Below are 27,586 nucleotides of genomic sequence, written 5' to 3' on the forward strand. Positions count from 1 at the left end.
AGCTAGTATATAGTGCTCAGTATAGCTAGTATAGTGCTCAGTATAGCTAGTATAGTGCTCAGTATAGTGCTCAGTATAGCTAGTATAGTGCTCAGTATAGCTAGTAAAGTGCCCCAGTTTAGCTAGTAAAGTGCCCCAGTTTAGCTAGTATAGTGCTCAGTATGGTGCTCAGTATAGCTAGTATAGTGCTCAGTATAGCTAGTATAGTGCTCAGTATAGCTAGTATAGTGCTCAGTAGAGCTAGTATAGTGCTCAGTATAGCTAGTATAGTGCTCAGTATAGCTAGTATAGTGCTCAGTATAGCTAGTATAGTGCTCAGTATAGCTAGTATAGTGCTCAGTATAGCTAGTATAGTGCTCAGTATAGTGCTCAGTATAGCTAGTATAGTGCTCAGTATAGCTAGTATAGTGCTCAGTATAGCTAGTATAGTGCTCAGTATAGCTAGTATAGTGCTCAGTATAGCTAGTATAGTGCTCAGTATAGCTAGTATAGTGCTCAGTATAGCTAGTATAGTGCTCAGTATAGCTAGTATAGTGCTCAGTATAGCTAGTATAGTGCTCAGTATAGCTAGTATAGTGCTCAGTATAGCTAGTATAGTGCTCAGTATAGCTAGTATAGTGCTCAGTATAGCTAGTATAGTGCTCAGTATAGCTAGTAAGTGCTCAGTATAGCTAGTATAGTGCTCAGTATAGCTAGTATAGTGCTCAGTATAGCTAGTATATAGTGCTCAGTATAGCTAGTATAGTGCTCAGTATAGCTAGTATAGTGCTCAGTATAGCTAGTATAGTGCTCTAGTATAGTGCTCAGTATAGCTAGTATAGTGCTCAGTATAGCTAGTATAGTGCTCAGTATAGCTAGTATAGTGCTCAGTATAGCTAGCATAGTGCCAGTATGGGTAGGTGGGTGGGTAGGTAGTTAGTGCCCCTCCTCGCTCCCCCCGCGGCTGCCGCTGCTATTACCTTAAGCGGCGCCACTTCCTCTATCCCCGTCCTGCTCCGGTAGCTAATTCATAGCAGCGCGCCCCTCGCTGCTGTGATGACGGAGGAAACCATAGAGAGCGGCTTCCTGTAGCGGCGATGCCGTTACTATGGGAACCGCTCTCTATGGTTTCCTCCGTCATCACAGCAGCGGGGGGCGCGCTGCTGTGAATTAGTTAGTTATTGGAGCAGGACGGGGATAGAGGAAGCGGCGCCGCCTAAGGTAATAGTAGCGGCGGCCGCGGGGGGAGAGGAGAGGGGCACCACCTACCCACCCACCTACCCATGACTCGCAAGCAAGCCGACCCCCCAACTTTTGGGCCACTTTTGGGGGGTGAAAAATTCGGCTTGCTTGCAAGTATATACGGTATATAAGCCCGCAATTGCAATTTAAGTTTCATGAAATTTTCCATGGATTAGAACAGATCTACCCATATCGTCAATTTTGAGGTCTAATAATTGAAAGGGAAGATTTTAAACCTCTAACATTCCAAATTAAACAGCTAATCTGTTCACGTTTATGTGCCATTTATGGAGGAAGTGATAATCTGAGTATAATTTCTTGGTAATATTGTGTCTATGATAGGGACAGCAATGTCTCGAAGAGTGTATGATATTTCCTTACCCTTAGAACCGAAAGACCCCCCACCCTGCATCTTCACTCAACTTGAATCTGCCTTGATCCCTTAACCCTTAATAAAAGTTCCCCTCCCCTTCCTTAAAGGGGAACTTCAGCCTAAACAAACATACTGTCATTAAGTTACATTAGTTATGTTAATTAGAATAGATAGGTAATATAATTTTTTACCCACCCTGTTTTAAAAGAACAGTTAAAATGTTTGTGATTCATGGGGGCAGCCATCTTTTTGGTTGAAAGGAGGTGACAAGGAGCAGGAGACACAGTTCCAACTGTCCTGTGTCCTGATAACCCCTCCGAGCTGCACACGCTAGGCTTCAAATGTCAAATTCAAAATGTTAAAAAAAAAAAAAAAAAAAAAAAAAAATTGCACCATAACAGCAGAACGAGAGCAACAACATCAGAAATCCCATCATGCTTTGCACAGCATAAGGGGAAAAAAGCCCGGGCAGTTTTCTTCTGTGCAGCTAAAAATGAGGCTTAGATAAGAGAAACAAAGTTCTGATGCTGTGAAACTGTTAAAGAATCACCAGGCCTTTTCAGTGCTGCTGAGTCGATTTTTAGTCCGGAGGTTCACTTGAACTACCAATAGTGTAGGAAAACTTAGAATACTTGCAAGCTTCAAGGGAGTTCAACCGGGGGCTGTCAACTTCTTTATCCTTCGTGTGAGCTCCGCTGCCTATTACGCCACAATTTGCATTGGGGGTTGTATCTTTGAACGTTGCTATAATAGTAAGATCCAGAAACCCGAACATACTGCAGTCAATAACATCTAGTAATGGATGTATATAAATACAAAGGCTAGTCCCCAGTTTTAGCTGTCACTTCCCAAGAAGCAACCATGAGGGTATACATGAAGTACAATTGAAGTATATTATGATTGCGCCTTCCTCCCCGAGAGCGTCACCACCAAGTGCAATTTGGATACAGCATCACAGACTTTCCCCCTCTGCATTGATATAGAAGGAAAGTAAAGTGAGCGGGAGTATTGACAGAGACGAAATTAGATGCACTAGCACCCTCTAGTGGATTTGGGAGAAGGAGGCAGAGTTTACCTCGTTCTGTAAATGGGAAATTATTACGCAGTGGTGATAAGAGCTCCTCTAGAGAAGGGTGTAGGGAAGTGACATGAAGTGGGTAATAAATAGACTATCAATCGTGGGACATTGGGTATACCGTGGAGGCGCCTCACGGAAGCTCTCTCTCAAGGAGGAGGGTCACAATGAGAATGTGCATAGCTGAATTACCTAGCAATCCATCCCACCGCCCCCACATTCCCACAGTATAATGAATAAATGTATGCTTTGGTGTATTACGTAACAAGAACACTTCTGACATCACTTCAACAGCATGGGTATAAACGCTAATGCCAGGGTACAACCGGGCAGACGGGGGGCACCCAGTGACGGGGGCCGCGTGCGGACCGGGGTATGAACTGGTATAAAGTAGTACCAGCACAGTGACGGGGAACAACACGCAGCCCGGGGTGTAAGTCGGAGTCCCCCGATCCCACCCCCCACCCCCCCCCCCCCCCCCCGGACCGGCGCAGTAAGCGTCTCCCGCCGCGTGTATTGTGAAAGCTTGAAATCAAGCAATATCATAGTTTGCATTACTTAAGTTGTAACGGCTGTATTTTAACATTGGGGTTCGTGTCTCCCCCCCCCCCCTCGCAGCAAGCAGCCACGAATCCAGCGTCAGGAGTCACAGAATATAGCGTTTTGCCTAGGGGTTATTGATTTAAAAATTGCAGGCGCCAGAATTGTGGGAGTGCCGGATCATAGCCCGCTACAGGGAGGGACACCCCCCCCATTTCATGCTATGCAGCACGTATAGAGCACATCTATATTACATCCATTATGACTAATATTACATGCATAAAGAAAGATCACCCAGCTGTGGTGGTTTGCTGGCATATAACATACATATCTGGTGTATAGGATGAAATAATAAGATGAGCAGTAAAAAGCGTGGGCAAATAATGCAGTGTAGCAGTCCGGCTGTTAACTCTCGCGGCCATCTTGTGTCGCAGTTTTCAGACTATTCTTGTACAGGTTACATATAGATGTCGGCGTCATGTTGTAAAAAAATAACAGTCGTTGTATTCAGTGTGCGTTATAAAATTGGCGTAGAACAGGGGGCCATGCGATGGATCAAAGGGCAGAAAATTTCCCCTCGGGGAGAGAGAAAAAGATTGTTGTATAAGTACATGACGTGGCAGTCAGCCATTTAGGCAGCATGTTCAGGTAGTTCTGTGCACATATAAAGTGACCACAACGGTGGACTGTGAAGACAAGTACCGTAATAAAGTTTGTAGTGAACATATTACTTACAGTTTGTGCTGCAGCGATATAAAGGAGGAACTGTTATTTATTGTAGTGCTGGAAGAGAATCCAGCCAAGTAAAAACATCTTCCGCAGTTTCAAAAAAATGAGTCTCTTCATTATGTTGGATTCGGAGCTTGGCAGGGAATAGCATGGCATACTGGATGCCACGTTCTCTGAGCTTTTCTTTGGCCTTGATGAAAGATTTCATCATCTTTTGGGTAGCAGCAGTGAAGTCCGGGAAAAGCATAATGCGGGTATTCTCCAGCTTAAAATCCCCCACCAGACGGGCTGCAGATAGGATCGCATCCCTGTCCTTGTAGTGTAGGACTTTGAAGATGAGAGCACGCGGTGGCTTTCCAGGAGGACCCATTTTGCTGGGCATTCGATGCGCTCTTTCAATTGTGAAGAACGGGGAGAAGGTGTCTGCAGGGAGCAGTTGTTTTAGAAGGGTCTCCACATAGGTAGGTACATCTCTTCCCTCAGTCCCCTCCGGTAACCCCAAGAGCCTGATGTTATTTCTGCGATTTCTATTTTCAGAATCCTCCGCTCTGTCTTCCAATGTTTTAAGCCTGTATTTCAGGTCGGGGATAGCAGCATCATGATCTCTCAGCTGGTCTTCTGCATCAGAGGTGCGTCGTTCTATTGCGGTGATACGATCTCTGATTTTGGACATATCTTGTCTCAGTAACCGCATCCCCGCTTCCACGTGCTCCATTTTCAGGGTTAGAGTGGTTTGGCAATTCTTTATGGCTTCTATCAAGGCCTCAACATATGGCGGGGGGGCCTCCAATTCCTCCGCGTCATCGGGAGAGGATATCACTTGATCCTGATTGTTCTTCTTGGAGGTGCTGGGGGTCTCTGGAGGACAATCAGGTCCACAAGCTTTCTCCCCTCGGTCTTTCTCTTTGTTGGTTTTAGACCGTTGAGCCATCGGTAGACTGTATGGATGGAAGCGCGGGTGGGAAGGGAGACTCCTGGATGGCCCAGGGCTCTGGTCCCAGTCAGAGGTGCCAGGTTCAATTGCTCCGCAGCCGTCACTCGGAGGGTCGGTCCAGTCAGCCAGCGTTGCTCTAGGACTGCTAGGAACAGGTATAGCAGGATCAAAATGTAAATTCGTGGATAATATCCAGCAACTTTATAGTAATAAAGTATAGAGTCAGCGGAGCTCTCACACCACGCGTCCGCTCAGCTCTACATCCAGGCCACGCCCCAGAGAGCGACTTCTTAATCCTGAGTGGGGACAGGCTAATCTCCTCACCTGCTTATACAGTGGTTGCCTGGAGGTAATAGTGGTTTGTGAGTATATAATTATACTTGTTCCACATATCCAATGGCCTTACTTACTACACTATATTGGGCTCTCTGTTCTTTTTACATGTAGTTTCCGATGACTGTCACATAACATGCGGAGACGAAAGGTGATTGGCTGTATGGTGCAGAGCTGCACTGAAGAGAGGTGAGGAGGACCTGTCCTGCATCTGGAAGCACATTAATGTATGACATTCTGCTGCCCTGTATTAAACTCTACATCTGCTCACGGGAGTGGGTCCCTGAACTGGAAGGAACGGTGCTTTCAAAATGGTAAGAACTGTGCAATGTCTGTGAATGCACGTCCTAAATACTTACTATATGCCATAACCACCAACACTGAAATTATTCAAAGGTCAGCTAATGGATAGTACCAAATCCTACCTTTGTTAAAAAAACCACCTGTTGGACACCTGGTTATTCTGCGTTCTTTTTGCAGTTTTGAATATGCAATAATTTACAGGATCGTTTGCTTGTCTATGTTTTTATATGCACCTTCTATTCCTTTATTTGTAATACTACAGTTATTGTCAAATACCTTTGTCTTTTTGTTGGCGTATGTTTGTATTGACAATTCTTTTTGTGCAATAAAACAAATTTAAAAACCAACCAACCAAACAAGAGCAAAAAAAAAAAAAAAACAAAAAAAAAACAAAAAAAACAGCACAACACTGCTGCCCATGGTAGAGCAGTTTCACTCAATACTAGTTAGGGCCCTGCCAGACAAGAGTTTTTAAAAAGTGAAAATGACCTGCAAAACAGACACTTCCACTGACTTGCATTAAAATCGTGACAAAAAAGCCATGATTGGGACTTAAAAAAAAAAATCGTGATTGCTGCAATTTTACCACAATTTTAATGCAAGATAGTGGAAACGTTTTTTAAAAAATGAAAACGACCCCCAAAGCACTCTCTGGTGTGTCAGGGCCTGTATGAGACCATGAAACCCCACTGCTATGTTTTCAAATTGAAAAAAAAAAATTAAATGCTTGTGATTGCATGTCCTAAAATACTAATGCTAATAACTGGACATTCCACCTTTGTGGGGAAAAGAAAAAAACAAAAACCTGACACAGGTTTTGTTCTCCAAATTACTGTGTCCCCATGCGTCCCCTTCTGTCCACCATGTGTCCTCCTCTGTGCCCTAGTTGCCCCTCATGCCCTTGTCTGCCCTCCTGTGTCTTCCTGTCCCCCTTTGCGGCAGTTTGTCCCCCGCTCTGCCCCGTTGACACCCCTCTCTGCGCTCCAGTTTCCCCTCCGCTGTATAGTTAAGTGCAGCACCGGCTTATCTGATTAATGTATTCCAGCGGTGATCACAGACCTCTCATCTCCTGCACAGTTCCTCTAGTGACGGCTTCTGCTGAAGTCGAGATCAGCAGAAGCAGGGACACTAGGGGAGCTGAGCGGGAGATGAGAGGTTTGTGATGGCCACTGGAATCCATAGATAAGATAATTGATGCTGTTGCTGCCTTTTACTAAACACACAGTGCGGAAGAGACACAAGGGGCAGCGGAGGAGGACACAGAGGGACAAAGCAGGGAGAGTCCCTGAAATTGCGGGGTCAGCCGTTCGTATCGGAGGGCGTTCGTGAGTCGGGGATTCCCTGTCTTTGGAATATAAGATGCTGGGACTATGGCATTCTAAGTACCAGGAAACCCTTACAGGTCTAGGGTAAGTGATCCCAGAGTTATACGTTACACAACTTGTTTACCTGTGTGACAGAATACGCCAGTGACAGCACCGCCGTGATAGCCAACACCCGCTTCACACTGGACTTACTTTCCAGATGTCCTAAAAACAGAGTGAATGTATTAGATGTCTAGAAAACAAGTGTCAAATACACATTTTTACAATTAAAGACCAGTTAATAAAATGATATAATAAAGAATACGAAAAAAAAGCAATATCCCAATCGGCAGTCAACATTCAGATATAATTAGTTAAACCTAAACAAAGTAAATAGCTTTAATGGGAAAACAAAACAAACAAAAACGAGAGGATATTTGCAATCTTTGACACTGACATCAATCATTTCTATGGGATCTTTCTCCAAGATTGCCTGACAGTTGCCTTCAGGGGAAAGCAGCCTGCCCTGATATTTATTATTAGCAAGACTGGCCATTAACATAACTTTTTCTGAGTACCAGAGGATCTGATGACAGAGTGCATCCAGAAAGTATTCACAGCACATTTCGTTTTTGCCACATTTGCCAAGAGAAAGCACATGTGCAAGTATTTACAAGCCTTTGCCATGTAGCTCAAAATCAAGCTCTGGTGCATCCTGTTTCCCATGACCATCCTGGATGTTTCTGAAGCTTAATTGGAGTCCACCTGTGATGAATTCAGTTGACTGGACAGGATACTGAAGGGCACACACCTGTCTATATAAAGGTCCCACAGTTGACAGTTCATGTCAAAAGCACAAACTAAGGCCTCTTGCTCACTACATGCAATTTTGATTCGTAATTTGATGCAATTTTACATGTGATTTTGATTTGCGATTTTTAAATCGGTACTGCATGTTGGAGGTCAGCGCCTTGCAGCAAAGCAGTTCCAGACAGTCAATACCACTGAGGGCAGGGACCTCAGACCTTACTAGTGCCAACACGTTGCATAGCTTGGGTTTACTGATTGATGGGGAACTAAACTGAAAAAATTCCTTCTCTCACCTACAGAAAACTGCAAAAATTAAGCACATCATTCATTTAAAGGATCTTCCAACACTAGCTCATGTCTTCATCACATCACCGCTGGACTATTGCAATGCCCTCTATGCAGGCTTTCCTGCAGCTAGTACAGAATGCTGCTGCAAGACAATTAACAAGCTAACCCCGCCATTGCCACATAACACCAATCATTTGTTCACTACTCTGGCTACCAATAAATTGGTGAATCCTTTTTAAAATTTGCATGCTAACATTTAAAGCCCTACATGACCTAGGCCCTGGATACCTGAAGAATTTGTTGCAACTGCATCACACCAGCTACTAACCTCAGTTCAAAACCAGCCAATAACTTGACCACCACCAGAGTCCAACTAAAAATCTCTGTAGCAAGAGCTTTCTATCATGCTGTCCCACCCCGTGGAATGCCTTGCCAAACTTAATCAAGACGGCTCCAATCTTGAAAACGTTTAAATCAAAACTGAAACGCCACCTGTTTAGTCTGGCATTTTTGATCGCATAACTTTTTCCCCTGTACACATCACTGTGTATTGATCTAAGACAAGCTTACAAACGTTTCATATTTTTGTTGAAGTCAAAAGAATTGTCTGTAGACCTCCGAGACAGGATTGTCTCATAACACAAATCTGCGGATGGGCCTTAGAGAGGTGATCAAGAACCAGATGGTCACTCTACCAGAGCTCTCCAGGTCCTCTGTGGATAGAGAAGACCCTTCCAGGACAACCATATCTGCAGCAATCCACCAATCAGGCCTGTATGATAGAGTGGCCAGATGGAAACTACTCCCTAGTAAAGGCACCTGAAGGACTTTCAGACCATGAGAAACAAAATCCTCTGGTCTGATGAGACAAAGGTTGAACTCTTTGGTATGAATGCCAGACATCATGTTTGGAGGAAAACCAGGTACTGCTCATCACCAAACCAATACCATCCCTACAGTGAAGCATTTTGATGGCAGCATCATGCTGTGAGGATTTTTTTAGCGGCAGGAACTGAGACACAAGTCAGGCTTTATCCCCCCCCCCTCTCCTTTGAACAAGGGGATAAGGCGGGGAAGCTTTTAGCCTGGATAGCCAGAGAACAGAACGGAGTAACAGCTATATCCAGGATTGTGGATTCTGGGGGGAATGTTCATATGGATGTTAAAGGGAACCAGAGACGCCGGAATCGTAAAAAGGAAAAAAAAAAAAATTATACATACCTGGGGCTTCTTCCAGCCCCATAAGCCTGCATCGCTCCCACGCCGCCATCCTCCACTTCCGGCGGACGCGGCCAAATGTCCACATCACAGGGGCTCCCTCCATACCCTTACGCGTGCGGCTGCGCAGTATGCAGCTGCACGCGTAACGGGTATTCCGGGAGCCCCTGTGATGGACAATTGTCCGCGTGCTGCCGCCGACTGGCCGAAACTACGGGACCCGGTACCGCCAGATACAGGAAGCGGAGGAGGGCGGCGTGGGAGCGATCCGTGCATATGGGGCTGGAGGAAGCCCCAGGTATGTATAAAATCTTTCTGGGGCCTCTGGTTCCCTTTAAACAAATAAACCACCAATTTGCCACATTTTATAAATCTCCCTACCTTTCTAAGACAATTATCCAAGGAGGACATCCAGGTCTATTTTAAAGGAATCCCCTTCCCACAGTTCTCTGATGAACAAAGGCAGCAGTTAGATAGTGCTATTACCTCTGAAGAAGTCTTAGACGCCATAGGCGATATGCAGTCAGGCAATGCCCTGGGCACGGATAGCCTTCCTATAGAATTTTATGTCCACAACAATTCCCTCCTAGTGCCCCACCTTACAGAAGTCAGCTGGTGAATCCCAGCAAGTGCCAAAATCCTGGTCAGTCGATTTTACTTATATTGAAGCCTGGCAAAAATCCAACATCCTGTCCATAATATTAGCCAATCTGTCTGACCAATGCCAAGATATTCGCTAAACAAAAAAAAAAAAAAAGGTTTTAAAAACTTAGGTCAGGCCACGCCACGCCACGCCACATGCCTGGAGGTTTACCTCAACATGGTGCAAGTGTCCAGTAAATTATATAGTGGAAGCTAAAGTTCCTCCATAGCATAATAAATGTAGCATATGTTTTGGAGGCAGGACATGCATTTTCAGCCTAGCAGAGGTGGTGTATGCCTGAGCGATTAACCAGCAAATTGCAGCATGTTTTTAGGGATGCGTAACCCCACCCCTTTCTTATTTCTGCTATAGTATGTTACTACCACGTTAGCTGCTCCCAGCCCGTATTCCTGAGTTTCCTGTTTGAATGGTAACGATTCATTAGTAGTTATGCATATGATTAGCATCTGATTTGAATGTGAAGTGTGCAGATAGCGTGTGAGCGGTTGGTCATTTCAGATGCAGCCTGTGGTGGTATGTGCTGGCCTTCTCCTCTGTCCAATAAAGCTTTAGTTAAAAGAAATAATCAAATATTTCATTAACAGTACGAACTAAGCAAATGTAACACTTACCAAATGCCAAGCCCAGAATAATGACACTGAGCTCAATAGCCAGCAGGAAGAACCTCGTAATCTCCCATAAAATCTGGAGGAAAATAAAAAAGCACTAAGTATCAACTCATCACACAAGCTAGAACAAAAAATATATATATTTACAGCACTCTGTATAAATATTAAACATAACGTTCCCCTGCCTTTCGCAACAGCTGCACTTTGTTCTGTTAGGATGGGCACACACTGCTCCCTGCACAATGCAAATCAGTTTTCCGATTCAGTTCCTGATTTTCAATTTTGATTTTCCCTGAATGCAATCAACAGAAAAAAAAAAAAAAAAAGGAGGAAAAAAACGCAGCATACAGTAATGATTAAAAATTGGAATAGGATGCAAAACCGATTAAAAATCGCAATCACATGCAGCGTGCAGGGAGCCTAAAAGTGCCTATACATCAGGCCATGATGGGCAGCTTCGACCAAGAGACAAAACTGTGGGTACAGCTAATAGTGCCCATACATGGTACAATTTCTTTCATCCAATCTTAACATTTTTATGTTATATAAGGGAACTGCCTAAATGATCCTTTCCGTATATTCACTTAAATTACCCTTATACTACATAGAAATGGTAAGATTGGATGAAAAAAAATTGTACCATGTATGGGCACAATAACAGTGATTTGCAGGTACCCTGCAGGAGAATGAATTCCTCTATTACACATTCTTCATGCACGATCTGAACCAGGTTTATGGGGGATAGATAACTCCTCTGCATTGAATGTGCACAACATTCCCAGTGGATTTACTACAGGTCTGTGTGGAGAGCATACTGTATGTTCAGTATGGCACTTCTATATAACCCCACATTTAACATATCAAAGGAATAGATTTCATGAGCAAAGGGAGTGTATACAATTGCATTAAAAATATGCATAAACCTGAATCAACGCAGAATTATTTGCATCTCATCGACTAACCCTAATGGTGACACAACTGCACATCAGGCTTAAGGGCTGGTTCACACTTGAGCGGATGCAGAACATAAACGCTAAGCATATCCATGCGGAGGATGTGTACTTTCCATTCTGCATCCGCATGCAACAAATACACCGACCGTTCCGCGTCCGCATTGCCATTGCCTGTCCCGCCACCTTCGCTTGGCCCCTTCAACAGCCCGGAGGCAAGCAGAAGCATGGGGCTCTCCATAGGCTGAAGCAGGACAATCCTCCCTAGCAACAGGAAGAATTTTCACCGGTCCAACATGAACCAATGAGACTTCTCCCCGTTGCTGAGGAATCAAATTGATCTTTTGCGGCCCAATGGAGAACGCCCAGCCACCGTGCTATTTAGAAGGAATTGAGCCGCGGTAATGGGCAGCGGGACACACGAATATGACGTTATGGTGGCGACGCAGATGCGGGCAAAGCAAGCGATGTGGATGCGGTGACTAGCTTCGTGAGAACGGACAATGTCTGTTCTCATAATTGGATACATTTTTCCAGACGGTACGGGGACTTTGCATTCCGTCTCGCGATCCGTGGCACACGGATCCGTGTTTACTAACAAGTGGATGCGGATTCTATTTTTAAAAAGAAACCGTAACCAAGAAATGAACTTCATCCCAATCAGTTGCCGATACCCCCTTTTACATGAGAAATCTATTGCTTTTCACAAACGGATCATCAGGGGGCTCTGTATGGCTGATATTGTGGTGAAACCCCTTCCACAGTGTGATGTCAGGACCATGGTTTTGACATCACTGTAGGAGCCTTGTTGCATTGTGGGAAATAACAGCTGTTTCCAACTGCCAAAAAACCTAGCAGCATCTCCTTCCACCGACATCACCTGCCAGCAGTATAAATGTCACCATGTGATAAATGTCAGAATGTAAATCAGGAAGAGGAAAGATTTCACAATGGGCAAACACTGACTAAATCATTTATACATAATTATTGTAAAATTAAGCACTATTACATTTTTACTGGAGTTCCTTTTTAACATAGGATCCTCATCCTACGTTTAAGCGGAGCTTAAACATCACAAATGGGTACTTTTTTTAAGCAAGTGTAAACCGGCCCTTATTCTTACAGCAGAGATGTTATATATAAAAGGTTCCTTTGTACACAAATAGTCACAATCAGATAGGTACTGTATATCTGATATTAAAAATACGGTAACTGCAGCACAATTAACTTGTTTTTTGATTGGTTTATTTCAAAAGTTTATTTTTGTCGACTAAGCCCTGCTATTACTGTATATAAATGTTATTCATGGTGACTATTATCTCAGATATAGAACATTATCATATTTTCTCTTTTAGCTACAGTTCAAATTTATTGGGAGTCGGAGCACTTTATTCCCTACTTCAGGTATCCAAAATTGCTCTGACTCGTGCTCCAGATGCACAATTGATTTAAGCATTATTACAGTAGGCTTAACCAAACCCCCTGATTGTCGTCAGACTTTGGTCTGTTGGCAGATAATCAATTGTGTGTATGTGTTGCAGAAACAACCCACGGATTGACTCACAAGACTGTTGGGTTGATATCGTGCATTTGACCACGTTTACAAAGGTTGTTGGGACAACATTGGAATGCAGCCAAGTCACACAGTAGTTAAATGAGTTGCTCGTTCAGTTGGTCGGTGTGCTGAAAATACTTTTGTCAACAGTTTGTTGCAGTGTTGGTCATGTTGTGGAGTTGGTTGCGCACATTTGTTGAATGTGTGCATGGGCCTTTAGGTATTAGGTGGGTGTGTGTGCTACGTTTAGGGACTAGGAAAGAAGTTTCAATTGAGAATGGGCACCGATGATACCGTAAATAGTTGCAGAGTGCGCAGGGAGCAATTACCCATCCAGCACCACGCTCCTCTCCCCCTTGCTCCGGTCATCTTTAAGTAAACAGGCACCTTTCTCTCCTGTGGTCACCTCAGCTATTCCAGGTCCTCCATGCTTCCTGCCGCCGCGCCCCTCTTCCCCCTCTCCAGTGGTCTTCAGTTCAGTCAACAGGCTACTCTTCTCTTCCTCTCGAGGCCACCTCAGTTTCTCTGGGTCCTCCATGCTTTCTGCCACCGCCGCACTTCACTTAGCCTCTCCAGTGGTCTTCAATTAAACAGGCTCCTCTCTTTGCAGCCAGCAGGACACTGCGGCCGCCTCTGCTTCTCTGGCTCCACACATCCGTCTTCTGTCACAAAGTGCTTGTAACTAATCACAGCAGCTAACGTGGTCATGCTTGACGTGCGAAGCGCCGTTGTGGTACAATAACAACCACTTTGCAACAGAAGATGAAAGCATGGATAAACAGAGGCCCCAGAGGGTGGAGGTGCCAGAGAAGCTGAGGCGGCTGCAGAGTCCTGCTGGCTGCAGGGAGAGGAGTCTGTTTAAAGGGCAACTGAAGTGAGAGAGATGTGGAGGCTGCCATATTTAATTTTAAGCAATACCAGCTGTCTGGCTATCCTTCTGATCCTCTACCTCTAATACTTTCAGCCATAACCCCTGAACAGCTGCATGCTTGTTTCTGGTGTGATTCAGACATCATTATATCAAAATAGGTCAGCAGGAAAGCCAGGCAACTGGTATTGTTTAAAAGGAGATAAATATGGCAGCCACCATATCACTCTCACTTCAGTTCCCCTTTAATTGAAGACCATCAGAGAGGGCAAGTTGAGCGTAGTAGCAGCAGGAAGGATGAAGGACACGGAGAAGCTGAGGCAGCTGCAAGAGGATGAAGAGAGGAGCCTGTTGACTGAACTGAAGACCAGGGATGCTCACCGGATGAATTACAAATGGATTTCATTCGGAACTCATCCTGATAATTAGAGCACCTGAGCGGGTGGGTGAGGGAGGGTTAAACTTACCCAGGCAGCCATATTCTTTAATCTGCCACACGGCGCGTCACGTGACTACCACTGCTTCCTCCTGGGTTGAAGGAGGAAGCATGGTAATGACTTGACACGGCCTGTAACGCAGCGTGGGACGGGTTAAAGAAGACGGCGGCTTGGGTAAGTTTAACCCTCCCTCACCCACCCGCTCAGGTGCTCTAATTATCAGGATGAATTCCGAATGAAATCCATTCGGAATTCATCCGGAGAGAGCATCCCTGCTGAAGACCACCGAAGGAGGGGAAGAGGAGCGCGGCAGTGGGCGCAATTAGCATGAAGGAGCTGAGGCGGCTGCTGTGTCTCGCTGGCTGCAGCAAGAAGAGAAGAGATGCCTGCCTACATGAGGGGGAAAGGAGCGTCGTGGCAGGATAAGGTGCAATATGGAAATGTCAGTGTAGTGAAGCATAGTGTTAGCTCATGGTTTGTGTAGTGTTATAAAGTGGTAGTATACTGTTATATAGTGTGTATTGCAGTGTTGTGTAGCTTAGCTGGTGGGCCAGGAGGGGTTAGTGCAGTGTAGCTGGGCAGAGTAGCTTAGAGACAGGTTAGGGGGAATAGGTCCCTAAGACACAGCAAATAAGGGGGTTGCTGAGCTTGGTTTCAACTCCAGGTGTGTCACCTGGGCTGCCGGTGCACAATCCCTCTGCGGATCACCACTCCGCCACAGCAGATACAAATAGAAATGAAGGAGGCACTCAACTGGCGTATAAACTTGCGTTTATCAAATTAGTAGCAAACACGACATGTTTCGGGGTTTCCCCCTTCCTCAAGTGTACATGCAACCTCTCCAACACAGCACCTTATGAACATTCTTAGACCACACCCAAATTAACAAACCCTCCTCTTCGATCAGCTGATCAACTTCTGAATTAACCCCTCGGGGTAAGTCCAAGTTCATCATTTTGGGCACTACAATCCAATGTCTACCCATCTAAACATCTTGGGGAACATAAGTGTAAGCAACATTTAGGCTATGCCCGTTAACACACAAAATTTACTGAACATTCAATGCATAGACTCACTGCACCATCGATACAGATGTCCCTCCTCCACCACCCACCATAGCGATGACCATTCATCACAACCTGTAGGGGAGAAACACAATGACATTTACCTACAAGAAGCATTTCATACTAAACATTTCATTCATGCCTTTAGGCGCAATGGTGTCTAATTTCCTCATCCACCGTGCTTCTTTCTGTAACAGTAATCTGTCCCTGTCTCCTCCTCTTTTTGGCGGGGGTACATGGTCCAGCACCATCCACTTAAGCTGCGATACACCATGTCCACGGGCAAAAAAGTGTTTGCCCACCGGCGTATGGCTGCTCAATTCGGATGGTTTGAATCCACGAATGGAGCCTCTATGCTCCTGCACTCTGGTTTTGACGTCTCTTGTCGTCTTCCCCACGTACAGGAGCCCACACGGGCATTTAAGTGCATACACGACAAACGTGCTGTCGCAGGTATACATGGAATTAATTCTAATTCTTTCTCCTGTGTATGGGTGGCTGACATGATCCCCTTTGATGATCGCCCCACAGCAATTACAATTCATGCACGGGAAGGTACCCCTTTTCTTTGTGAGTTTATGCATCTCTACACATCGTTCTGCAAGATCTACCCTGCTGACTATGTTTCTAATGGTCCTCCCCCGTTTAAAAGAAAACAATGGTGCATTTTTAAATATCTCTCCATACACAGGATCCTGCTGTAGTATCGGCCAGTACCTGTTGACCACCTGTCTGACCACTTTCGACTGTTTACAGTAAGTCTGAACGAAGGGGATACGATCCGTTAAACCATCCCGCTCTGACTTACTTTGTAGCAACGATTCTCTTGGGACTTCTCCTATTTCGGCCCGTACCTTATCAAGCATGTTAGAATCATAACCTTTTGAACGGAATTTCTTTGTCAATTTCTCAGCCGCTGCTTGATAGCCTCCCTCTGTGGAAGCTATCCTTCTGGCCCTCAGATACTGTCCCTTAGGGATGGCTTTGATTACATTTCTGCTGTGGAAACTATCCACTCTGAGGAGATTGTTCCGGTCCGTAGGTTTCGTATACAGATCCGTCTGCAATCCCTCATCTGTAATCTTTATAGAGACATCCAAGTACTGGATCTCCTTCGCTGAGGACTCCATCGTAAATTTGATTGTGGAATGTGCCACATTGGCATCCTCCACCATCAATTGTAGCTCCTCCAACTCTCCCTGCCACAAAATCAGGATGTCATCCACAAATCGATAGTACCCCGCAATATTGTGACAATACTTCTCGTTCTTCAAAAACATACATTGCTCCAATTTGTACATAAACAGATTAGCAAATGACGGGGCCACAGGGGACCCCATACTAGTGCCCTGTCTCTGCAGATAGAAATCGTTACCAAACTTAAAGTAATTATTAACCAATATCATCTCAAGGCAATCAAGTACAAAATATATCAAACGATTCTCCATGGATGTCTCAAGCAGCATCTCTTCTATGTACCTCATGCCCTCCTCATGTGGGATAGAGGTAAACAAACTTTGTACATCCAGGGTAGCCAGGATCAACCCTGATTTCCTGGTGTCCACCTCTTTTAATCTTTGTAACAGATCCGTGGTGTCCCTTAAACAAGTCGGTATCCCCTTCACCAAATCCTGCAAATAAACATCCACGAACTTGGACAAAGGGTAAAGGACTGACCCAACGGCTGACACGATAGGGCGGCCTGGGGGCAGAGTCAGACATTTGTGTATCTTGGGTAACAAGTACAATAGTGGAACCTGCGGGTGAATAACCTCCAAAAATTCTGCAGTATTTTTCGTAATCAATCCTAGCAACAGGGCATCCTGCACCATGTGATCCACCTTACTTTTAATTACCCAAGTGGGATCACTTCTGCATTTCTCATAGTGGCCCGGGGTCTGCAACTGTCTGTGCGCCTCTTGAATATACATCTGTTTATCCAACACCACTGTGGCCCCCCCCTTATCCGCTTTAATGATAATGATGGACTCATTTTTCTTTAATGATCTTAATGCTTGCTTTTCTTTGGAAGACAGGTTCTCTTTAACTGTATATTCCTGCATCTTCCACAACCTTTGTACTTCCGTATACACTAAGCTTTTAAACGTCTGCAATGCAGGAGTCATTATATCTGGCATCCACGTACTCTTTTTACGCAAGGGGGTCACCCCTATACTGCCCACAGAATCCCTGAAACACATCTTCAACTGCAGACTCCTCACAAATCTGTGGAACTCAATTTCCCAGTCAAAAAACTCAAAGTCAAATACCGGTATAAACCCCAAACCTTTATCAAGCACTTGCTGCTCACTTTCAGTAAGGGTATAAGCAGAGATGTTTACCACAAGGGTGCTTACCTCGGCACTCTGTCCCTCCTTGGATAATGATCTCTCGGCAATGGGGCTCTCGGATTGCGGCGGGACTTGGTGGAATCCACTCCTCCGCCTACCCCTCCTCTGCCGCTTTGCCCGCCTGTATCCACTGGAGCCGATCCTTCCTGAAAATCCAGGTCCACTGACTCCGAGGCTGATCCACTACTGTACCCTCCTGTGCTGCCCCCGCTTCCGCTTGCCGGATTTCTCCGTTTGGGTTTGTTCTTACGGCGTTGTCTGCGCTGCTGCGGCCACAATCAAATTTACGATGGAGTCCTCAGCGAAGGAGATCCAGTACTTGGATGTCTCTATAAAGATTACAGATGAGGGATTGCAGACGGATCTGTATACGAAACCTACGGACCGGAACAATCTCCTCAGAGTGGATAGTTTCCACAGCAGAAATGTAATCAAAGCCATCCCTAAGGGACAGTATCTGAGGGCCAGAAGGATAGCTTCCACAGAGGGAGGCTATCAAGCAGCGGCTGAGAAATTGACAAAGAAATTCCGTTCAAAAGGTTATGATTCTAACATGCTTGATAAGGTACGGGCCGAAATAGGAGAAGTCCCAAGAGAATCGTTGCTACAAAGTAAGTCAGAGCGGGATGGTTTAACGGATCGTATCCCCTTCGTTCAGACTTACTGTAAACAGTCGAAAGTGGTCAGACAGGTGGTCAACAGGTACTGGCCGATACTACAGCAGGATCCTGTGTATGGAGAGATATTTAAAAATGCACCATTGTTTTCTTTTAAACGGGGGAGGACCATTAGAAACATAGTCAGCAGGGTAGATCTTGCAGAACGATGTGTAGAGATGCATAAACTCACAAAGAAAAGGGGTACCTTCCCGTGCATGAATTGTAATTGCTGTGGGGCGATCATCAAAGGGGATCATGTCAGCCACCCATACACAGGAGAAAGAATTAGAATTAATTCCATGTATACCTGCGACAGCACGTTTGTCGTGTATGCACTTAAATGCCCGTGTGGGCTCCTGTACGTGGGGAAGACGACAAGAGACGTCAAAACCAGAGTGCAGGAGCATAGAGGCTCCATTCGTGGATTCAAACCATCCGAATTGAGCAGCCATACGCCGGTGGGCAAACACTTTTTTGCCCGTGGACATGGTGTATCGCAGCTTAAGTGGATGGTGCTGGACCATGTACCCCCGCCAAAAAGAGGAGGAGACAGGGACAGATTACTGTTACAGAAAGAAGCACGGTGGATGAGGAAATTAGACACCATTGCGCCTAAAGGCATGAATGAAATGTTTAGTATGAAATGCTTCTTGTAGGTAAATGTCATTGTGTTTCTCCCCTACAGGTTGTGATGAATGGTCATCGCTATGGTGGGTGGTGGAGGAGGGACATCTGTATCGATGGTGCAGTGAGTCTATGCATTGAATGTTCAGTAAATTTTGTGTGTTAACGGGCATAGCCTAAATGTTGCTTACACTTATGTTCCCCAAGATGTTTAGATGGGTAGACATTGGATTGTAGTGCCCAAAATGATGAACTTGGACTTACCCCGAGGGGTTAATTCAGAAGTTGATCAGCTGATCGAAGAGGAGGGTTTGTTAATTTGGGTGTGGTCTAAGAATGTTCATAAGGTGCTGTGTTGGAGAGGTTGCATGTACACTTGAGGAAGGGGGAAACCCCGAAACATGTCGTGTTTGCTACTAATTTGATAAACGCAAGTTTATACGCCAGTTGAGTGCCTCCTTCATTTCTATTTAGGTCCCTAAGACACCCCTGCACTATAGACACACCAGGTTTAGTATTTTTGTTTCTCCCTGATTTTTGGCCTCTACACCTAGGTTCGTCTTATAGTCCAGAGCCTCTTAGTACAAAAAAATATTATATGCATTTGTGGGGCTGCCTTTGACATGTACTTTTAAGTCATTTATAAGACCCACTTACCATATCCTGCCAAGAAAACCAGGAAGTGTTTGCAGTGCAACCCTTGCAAAAAGAAAATGTATCAACAAAACTGCCTCAATTGAATGGAAATCTCCAGACTGATGCTCACCTTATCTGTGACCACAGCATAACTAGATGAACTGACGGTCATGGACACAATGGCTCGAGCAATGCCTACTACAGCCACAACAAAAACCTACAGAAGGAAAGAACAGGGTTAGTTATAGTGAGCTCTAGACACTGAATAGTGAATCCTCTGTAAATGTCTAACGCAGCCAAAGAGGACCTGTCTTTTACCTACAAATTTCAAACATCCCATCAAGTCGAATGCTGGGTACACATGATGTAATAATCCGACAGGACGTTGCATCATGTGTACATGTCCAAAATGATTTCGATTGATAATGGGATTGATTTTCCCACAAGAGCTTAGGAAAATAAATCCACAGGAGCAGATAGGACATGACAAAAATAGTTGTCCGATTCCAGTCGATGGGATGGGAAATTGCATCGTGTGTAACCGGCCTAGGACTCACCACTGCATGAAAGACTTTAAGGGCCCGTTTCCACTAACGCAAACTCGCATGCAGTTTCTGCATGCAGATTCGCATAACCCCACAAGTCAATGGGCCCGTTTCCATAACAGGTGAGATTCGATTCACCCCGAAAGGGAAAAAAAACCTGACCGCCTCTGTAACAATTCTCCATGTGATTTACGCGTTCGCATTTTCGTATATGCGTTAACATATACACATTTACGTTTGTGGAAGTCAACAGTAATAAATAGCTACAGAAAAATTAAAAAGAAAAGTGTATGCATGCAAATTCGCATGAAAAAATGCATGCAAACGCACGCGAATTCACACATGCATGCGAATCCGCAGGTGTGTTTTTTTCTTTGCGGATTCGCCTTGGTATAAAGGAAACATAGCCTAATGCAAAGCGGCAGCTGCATAAGCCATTAAAATCTAGGAATTGGTGTAAAATAACACATGATGCATGTCTAAGGTTTTTAACCATTTAGGGACAATGTAACGCATTAAAACGTCATGTTCGCCGCTATTAATGGCAACAGGACGTTTTAATAAGTTACATTGTAACTCTGCTGCTGTGTGCGAGCGGGCGCGCTCCCGCTGCGCGCGCACGTCGGGTCCCGCGGCTTGGTGATTGGACCAGGGAATCACATGGTCCCTGGGCCAATCAAGTGCCAGTAACAAGGCAGATCATTGTTACAAGCCAGTAACAATGATCTGTCCTGTAGTGTCTGTAAACAAAGTTGCTTTCTCCCTCCCAGCTCATCTGTCACCTCAGACTGCTGTCAATCAGCATTCAGAGGTGACAGGAGCTGTGAGGGAGAAAGACTGTGATTGTGGTAGGATTTTTATATTTTTAAATAAAATTTTATCCCCATACTTTTTTATTAACCCCTTATCCTCCCCCTCCTTTGCCATTTACTGATTTTCTGTTTTATTTTAGTACTTTTTAGTACTTCTTAGTACTTTTCTGTACTTCTTCACCCCTCTTTTACCCTTTCTCTGATATTTCTATCTATACTTTCTTTCTATCTATATCCTTTTTTTCATCTTCATAAAAAAAAATAAAAAAAAAAATAAAAAAAAAATCTTTCTGTTATTGATCAATTGCTCGGTTGATCGATCGATCTGTCTGTCTATCCCATCCATCCATCCCATCCATCCATCCCATCCATCCATCCCATCCATCCATCCCATCCATCCATCCATCCATCCATCCCTCCCTCCCTCCCTCCCTCCCATCCATCCATCCATCTATCTATCTATCTATCTAACTATCTATCTATCTATCTATCTATCCCCTTTGCTTACTATGGCGAGGAGACTGTATTCTGTTGAGGAGGCAGCCGCCTTCCTCCAGCAGAGCAGCAGCAGTGGGGACGATTCAGGGAGCGAATGGCACCCAACGAGCAGCAGCTCTGAGTCAGATTCTGACAGTTCAGAGAGCGTTGGGCAGCCATCTCGCCGCTTCAGGAGGGATGATGAGTCCACTGGTGAGGGCCCTTCAGAATCCACCGCAGGGGGCTCGGTGGGTAGCACAGCTGCAGCTAGCAGCACAGGCCAGAGGGGAACCACTGTCCAGGGCCCTTCAGATGCCACCGCAGGGGGCTCAGTGGGTAGCACTGCTGCAGCTAGCAGCAGAGGCCGAAGGGGAGCCAGGCAAAGGCAGGTACGCCCACCGGTACCTGAGGACATAATTCGGGGCACCTGGTCACCCGCTAACCTTGTAGCACCCAACATCCCGCCTTTTACAGGGGCAAGCGAAATATTAGTGCCCACTGACAACTTCGGGCCTGCTGACTTCTTCCAGCTCTTTGTGGGTGATGATTTGCTGCAGCACATTGTGGAGCAAACTAATTTGTTTGCGCAGCAGTATATTGCCCAGAAGCCCACCTGCTATTTGGCTGAGAAATGGGAGCCCACCACCATACCTGAGCTAAAGGTGTTTCTGGCCCTAACACTACACATGGGCATACTCCAACAGCCAGAAATAAGACTGTACTGGTCTAAGGACTTTATGCACGCAACACCCCTGTTTCCAGCTTCCATGAGCAGGCAGCGCTATGAGGCTCTTATGAAGTGCCTGCACTTTGCCGACAATTCGGACAATGTCCCCAAAGGTGATCCTGGACATGACAAGCTTTTTAAGCTGAGGCCCATCCTCACCCACCTCAGTACAAAATTTAGCGAGGTGTACACCCCAGAGAGAGAGGTTGCAGTGGATGAATCCCTCCTACCCTTCCATGGCAGATTAGGGATAAAACAATACATTCCAAGTAAGGCTGCCAAGTATGGGATAAAATTTTATAAACTATGTGAGAGCAGCACTGGCTACACCTATTCTTTTTTCCTGTATGAGGGCAAAGATAGCCATTTGCAACCAGCTGGGTGCCCACCATACATGCCAACCAGTGGGAAAATTGTGGTGGAACTAGCCAACCCACTCCTCCACCAAGGCTATCATTTGTACGTGGATAACTTCTACACCAGCATTCCCCTTTTCAAATTTTTATATTCTGCAGAGACTGGTGCCTGTGGGACAGTGAGGCCAAACCGCAAAGGCCTCCCACCACAGGTGGTTAATAAAAAATTATCGAAAGGGGAAACACACAGTCTCAGAAGTGGTGAGCTCCTGGCTATAAAATTCAGGGACAAGAGAGACGTCATGGTCCTGACTTCAATTCATAATGAAGAAGTGGTTCCTGTCACAACCTCCAGAGAGCGGATCGAGAAGCCAATGGCATTGGTCGACTACACAAAAAATATGGGTGCGGTGGATCTTGCGGACCAAATGCTCTCCTACTACTTTTTAAAAAAAAAAAAGAGGGCCTGGTACAAAAAAGTTTTTTTTTACCTCCTGCAGATGGCCATGCACAACGCATTTGTGCTTTATAAAAAGAAATGCCACGGTGACAGCTACCTCCCGTTTATGCGACAAGCTTTAAGATCGCTGATCAATGAAAGCGTACACCTTATGGAGGAATTCAATCCAATGCAACTGGATGGAGCAGTTCGCCTAAGGGGAAAACATTTTCCTGCCCTGATCCCCCCGAACCCAATTAAGGCGAAGCCACAGAAGCGATGCCGGGTGTGCACCAAGCACAAGAGGCGGAAAGACAGCAGATACCACTGCCCAAAGTGCCCCTCACAGCCGGGACTCTGCGTTGCCGGCTGCTTTGAGGCATACCATACCCTCAGCAGCTATTAGACTTTTTTTTTTTTTTTTTTTTTTTTCCTTCTTCATTACCCTAAATTTTCACTGGACTTTTTCCTCTCTACTTTTATTTGCCACTTACTGTCCCTCAAAGGAGCTCACAATTACCACTAGTTAACATTACCACCTTTTTTGGGGATGTGGGAGGAAACCCAGAAGCTTAGAGGAAACCCAAGACTCCTACAACCTGCAAATAGTTTTTTTCCCATTTGGACTTGCTGCTGCAAGGCGAGAGTGTTTGCCACAGGACTTTACTCTGCAGACCACCCCCCATCTTCTGACCACTGGCTTGCCTTGGCGTATGACCTCTGGCCTTTCTCCATCCTGCTAGACCTGCAATGGTGAGTTCCAATGTATCTGTCATTCATGTTATGTATAGTGATTTAGGCCTCACTTAAATTATTCTATTTGCAACGGAGTAGGCCTGAGTCTCTAGTTTTCAGAATGGTAACATTTGTGTCTTTTATTGAATGGTCTTACACTCCTGGGGCTTTGAGAAGAAAGAATTACATTGTTGCATTTGGTAAAAAAGGGCCTTAAAAAGTACATTGGCGCTGCTCATGATTAACAGTGTATTATGTGGCCAAAACACTATCTGATGATGTGTGTAGGGTATCATTTTAACCGTGACAAGCAAGAGAAGAGAATTTGGGGTGTTTGAGAGATTATGCATATGTCATTTGAATTGTTGTTGTGTACCAAAGTAAAAAAAACTGTCAAAAAATACAATTTTCTAAGTTGCGGTGCAATTTCAGCAAAACCGTACAAGTGCAAATGTTACAAAATATGTATATTTGGGTAGGTCTGGTTCTCTAGTTTTCAGAATGGTATCATTTATGACCTATATCAAATGTTCTGAGACACCAGGGGTTTTTCTAGGAAAGTATGACTGTATTGTTTCTGGTGCAAAAAATGGCCTTGAAAAATACATTGGCGCTGCTCATGATTAACAGTGTATTATGTGGCCAAAACATTATCTGATGATGTGTATAGGGTATCATTTTAACCGTGACAAGCAAGAGAAGAGAATTTGGGGTGTTTGAGAGATCATGCATATGTCATTTGAATTGTTTTTTCATGCCAAAGTAAAGAAAACTGTAAAAAAAAAAACATTTTCAAAGTTACGGTGCAATTTCATCAAAACCGCAAAAGTGCAAATGTTACAAAATATGTATATTTGGGTAGGTCTGGTTCTCTAGTTTTCAGAATGGTATCATTTATGACCTATATCAAATGTTCTGAGACACCAGGGGTTTTTCTAGGAAAGTATGACTGTATTGTTTCTGGTGCAAAAAATGGCCTTGAAAAATACATTGGCGCTGCTCATGATTAACAGTGTATTATGTGGCCAAAACATTATCTGATGATGTGTATAGGGTATCATTTTAACCGTGACAAGCAAGAGAAGATAATTTGGGGTGTTTGAGAGATCATGCATATGTCATTTGAATTGTTTTTTCATGCCAAAGTAAAGAAAACTGTAAAAAAAAAACATTTTCAAAGTTACGGTGCAATTTCATCAAAACCGCAAAAGTGCAAATGTTACAAAATATGTATATTTGGGTAGGTCTGGTTCTCTAGTTTTCAGAATGGTATCATTTATGACCTATATCAAATGTTCTGAGACACCAGGGGTTTTTCTAGGAAAGTATGACTGTATTGTTTCTGGTGCAAAAATTGGCCTTGAAAAATACATTGGCGCTGCTCATGATTAACAGTGTATTATGTGGCCAAAACACTATCTGATGATGTGTATAGGGTATCATTTTAACCGTGACAAGCAAGAGAAGATAATTTGGGGTGTTTGAGAGATTATGCATATGTCATTTGATTTTTGTTTTTTGGCAAACTGAATGAGAAGCAATAAAACTGTTATTTCCATATACTCTGTACCAAAATAAAACACTTGTAAAAAACACCAAAAGTGACAGAATTGAAAACCGAATGCATAAATAGTTACCTTAGGGACTCAGCTTTTAAAATATATATGCTATGAGGGTGAACTACTGTTATATTTGCAAATAAGGGCTTGAATTCATTGGTAGTATGCAATGAGAAAACAAAAAACACAACATAGGAAAAATACACCTTTATTTCCAAATAATATATTGTCACCATACTTTGCACTAGGGACATAATTTATATATTGTGACAACCAGGACAAATAGGCAGATAAAATGTGTGTGTTTTATGCACATTAGCAGTGTTTATTTTAAAACTATAGGGGATGAAAATGGAGAAATTGTGTATTTTTTCATTTTTTTCCTTGTTTTTCCCTTTAAAATGCATAAAAAGAAAAGGTATTACTGAAAATAAATATCGCCTCCAAAAAGCCTATTTAGCGGCAATAAAAACAAGGTATTGATCAATTTGCTGTGATACGTAGTGAAAAAGTTATTGGTGAATGAAAGGGAGGAGCGCTGAAAGGTGAAAATTGCTCTGGTCCGTTAGGGTAAAAACCCTTGGGGGTGAACTGGTTAAAGACCAATTCTACAAATGATTTTGATTTTGCTCTTCCCTCCTTCCCACTACCCATAAATCGCAAAACACCCTATATTTTATCTAAGAATATAGGCATGATTACAGAACCTTGTACATTTATTGGGGCTGAAAATCATCCAACACATTTTGTTCATCTCTGACGTTAAAGAACCCAGAGCGAGTGTACAGTTTAGCTGCCCACAGATAAAAGCCAGGAACAACAGAAGATCAGGGATATCAGAGATTCTACTTTCTTTACTTCAGTAGAAGCCTAGGGATTCTTATATTCATAAAAAAGTAGGCCACTGTGACCACACATTAGGGCTGGGGACCACATTTCCTTCAGCGCTTTCCAATCACAGGCGATCGGCAAAGCTCCGCAACAGTGGAATCCTACGGGGGTGGTTCCATTACCAGCAATATGATGGAAAAGAGCTGCATGCAACATTTTTTGAGGTAATTGCAATCAATGGTTGCAGGGCCAAATCACAATCGCTCCGGGAACTGCATTTTAATATCGCAGGACTTCGGAAAGCAAGAATGGTTTCCAAAAATCGTGAAACTGCTAGTAGTGGGCCCCCGGCCTACAACATAAAAGTCAGAAACCCTGGCAAACTAGCACAAACTCTGGACTACCCTGCCTGATATTTTACGTGTACGTGTGTGTGTGTGTGTGTGTACGTGTGTGTGTACGTGTGTGTGTACACGTGTGTGTGTGTACGTGTGTGTGTGTGTACGTGTGTGTGTGTGTACGTGTGTGTGTGTGTACGTGTGTGTGTGTGTACGTGTGTGTGTGTGTACGTGTGTGTGTGTGTACGTGTGTGTGTGTGTACGTGTGTGTGTGTGTACGTGTGTGTGTGTGTACGTGTGTGTGTGTACGTGTGTGTGTGTACGTGTGTGTGTGTACGTGTGTGTGTGTACGTGTGTGTGTGTACGTGTGTGTGTGTACGTGTGTGTGTGTACGTGTGTGTGTGTACGTGTGTGTGTGTACGTGTGTGTGTGTACGTGTGTGTGTGTGTACGTGTGTGTGTGTGTGTACGTGTGTGTGTGTATACGTGTGTGTGTGTACGTGTGTGTGTGTGTACGTGTGTGTGTGTGTACGTGTGTGTGTGTGTACGTGTGTGTGTGTACGTGTGTGTACGTGTGTGTGTGTGTGTACGTGTGTGTACGTGTGTGTGTGTGTGTGTACGTGTGTGTACGTGTGTGTGTGTGTGTACACGTGTGTGTACGTGTGTGTGTGTGTACACGTGTGTGTACGTGTGTGTACGTGTGTGTGTGTGTGTGTGTACACGTGTGTGTACACGTGTGTACGTGTGTACACGTGTGTGTGTGTGTACACGTGTGTGTGTGTGTACACGTGTGTGTGTGTGTACACGTGTGTGTGTGTGTACACGTGTGTGTGTGTGTACACGTGTGTGTGTGTGTACACGTGTGTGTGTGTACACGTGTGTGTGTGTACACGTGTGTGTGTGTACACGTGTGTGTGTGTACACGTGTGTGTGTGTACACGTGTGTGTGTGTACACGTGTGTGTGTACACGTGTGTGTGTACACGTGTGTGTACACGTGTGTGTACACGTGTGTGTGTGTGTACACGTGTGTGTGTGTGTACACGTGTGTGTGTGTACACGTGTGTGTGTGTGTGTGTGTGTGTGTGTATACACGTGTGTGTGTGTGTACACGTGTGTGTGTGTACACGTGTGTGTGTGTGTGTACACGTGTGTGTGTGTGTGTGTGTGTGTACACGTGTGTGTGTGTGTGTGTGTACGTGTGTGTGTGTACGTGTGTGTGTAC

At 44.5% G+C, this 27,586-nt stretch overlaps 1 protein-coding gene and 1 long non-coding RNA gene across 3 annotated transcripts in view; one reads left to right on the plus strand and one right to left on the minus strand.

Moving 5' to 3' along the window:
* Positions 1-27,586, minus strand: part of TPRA1 (transmembrane protein adipocyte associated 1) — a 79,700-nt gene that overhangs the window by 35,017 nt on the left and 17,097 nt on the right. For both annotated transcript variants that reach the window (XM_068251583.1, XM_068251584.1), the window contains 3 exons: positions 19,675-19,761; positions 10,404-10,476; positions 6,958-7,037 (listed from right to left, as the gene is read on the minus strand). In XM_068251583.1, coding sequence (XP_068107684.1) covers positions 6,958-7,037; positions 10,404-10,476; positions 19,675-19,761 — 240 coding nt within the window. The remainder of the gene's footprint in view (positions 1-6,957; positions 7,038-10,403; positions 10,477-19,674; positions 19,762-27,586) is intronic.
* LOC137531642 (uncharacterized) overlaps positions 1-27,586 on the plus strand; it is a 61,621-nt gene that overhangs the window by 23,219 nt on the left and 10,816 nt on the right. Inside the window, exon 2 of the long non-coding RNA XR_011023694.1 lies at positions 5,320-5,519. This is a non-coding gene — a long non-coding RNA (uncharacterized lncRNA). The remainder of the gene's footprint in view (positions 1-5,319; positions 5,520-27,586) is intronic.

The sequence above is a fragment of the Hyperolius riggenbachi genome, chromosome 9 (genome assembly GCF_040937935.1).
Source record: "Hyperolius riggenbachi isolate aHypRig1 chromosome 9, aHypRig1.pri, whole genome shotgun sequence".
In the NCBI taxonomy this organism is placed as follows: domain Eukaryota; kingdom Metazoa; phylum Chordata; class Amphibia; order Anura; family Hyperoliidae; genus Hyperolius; species Hyperolius riggenbachi.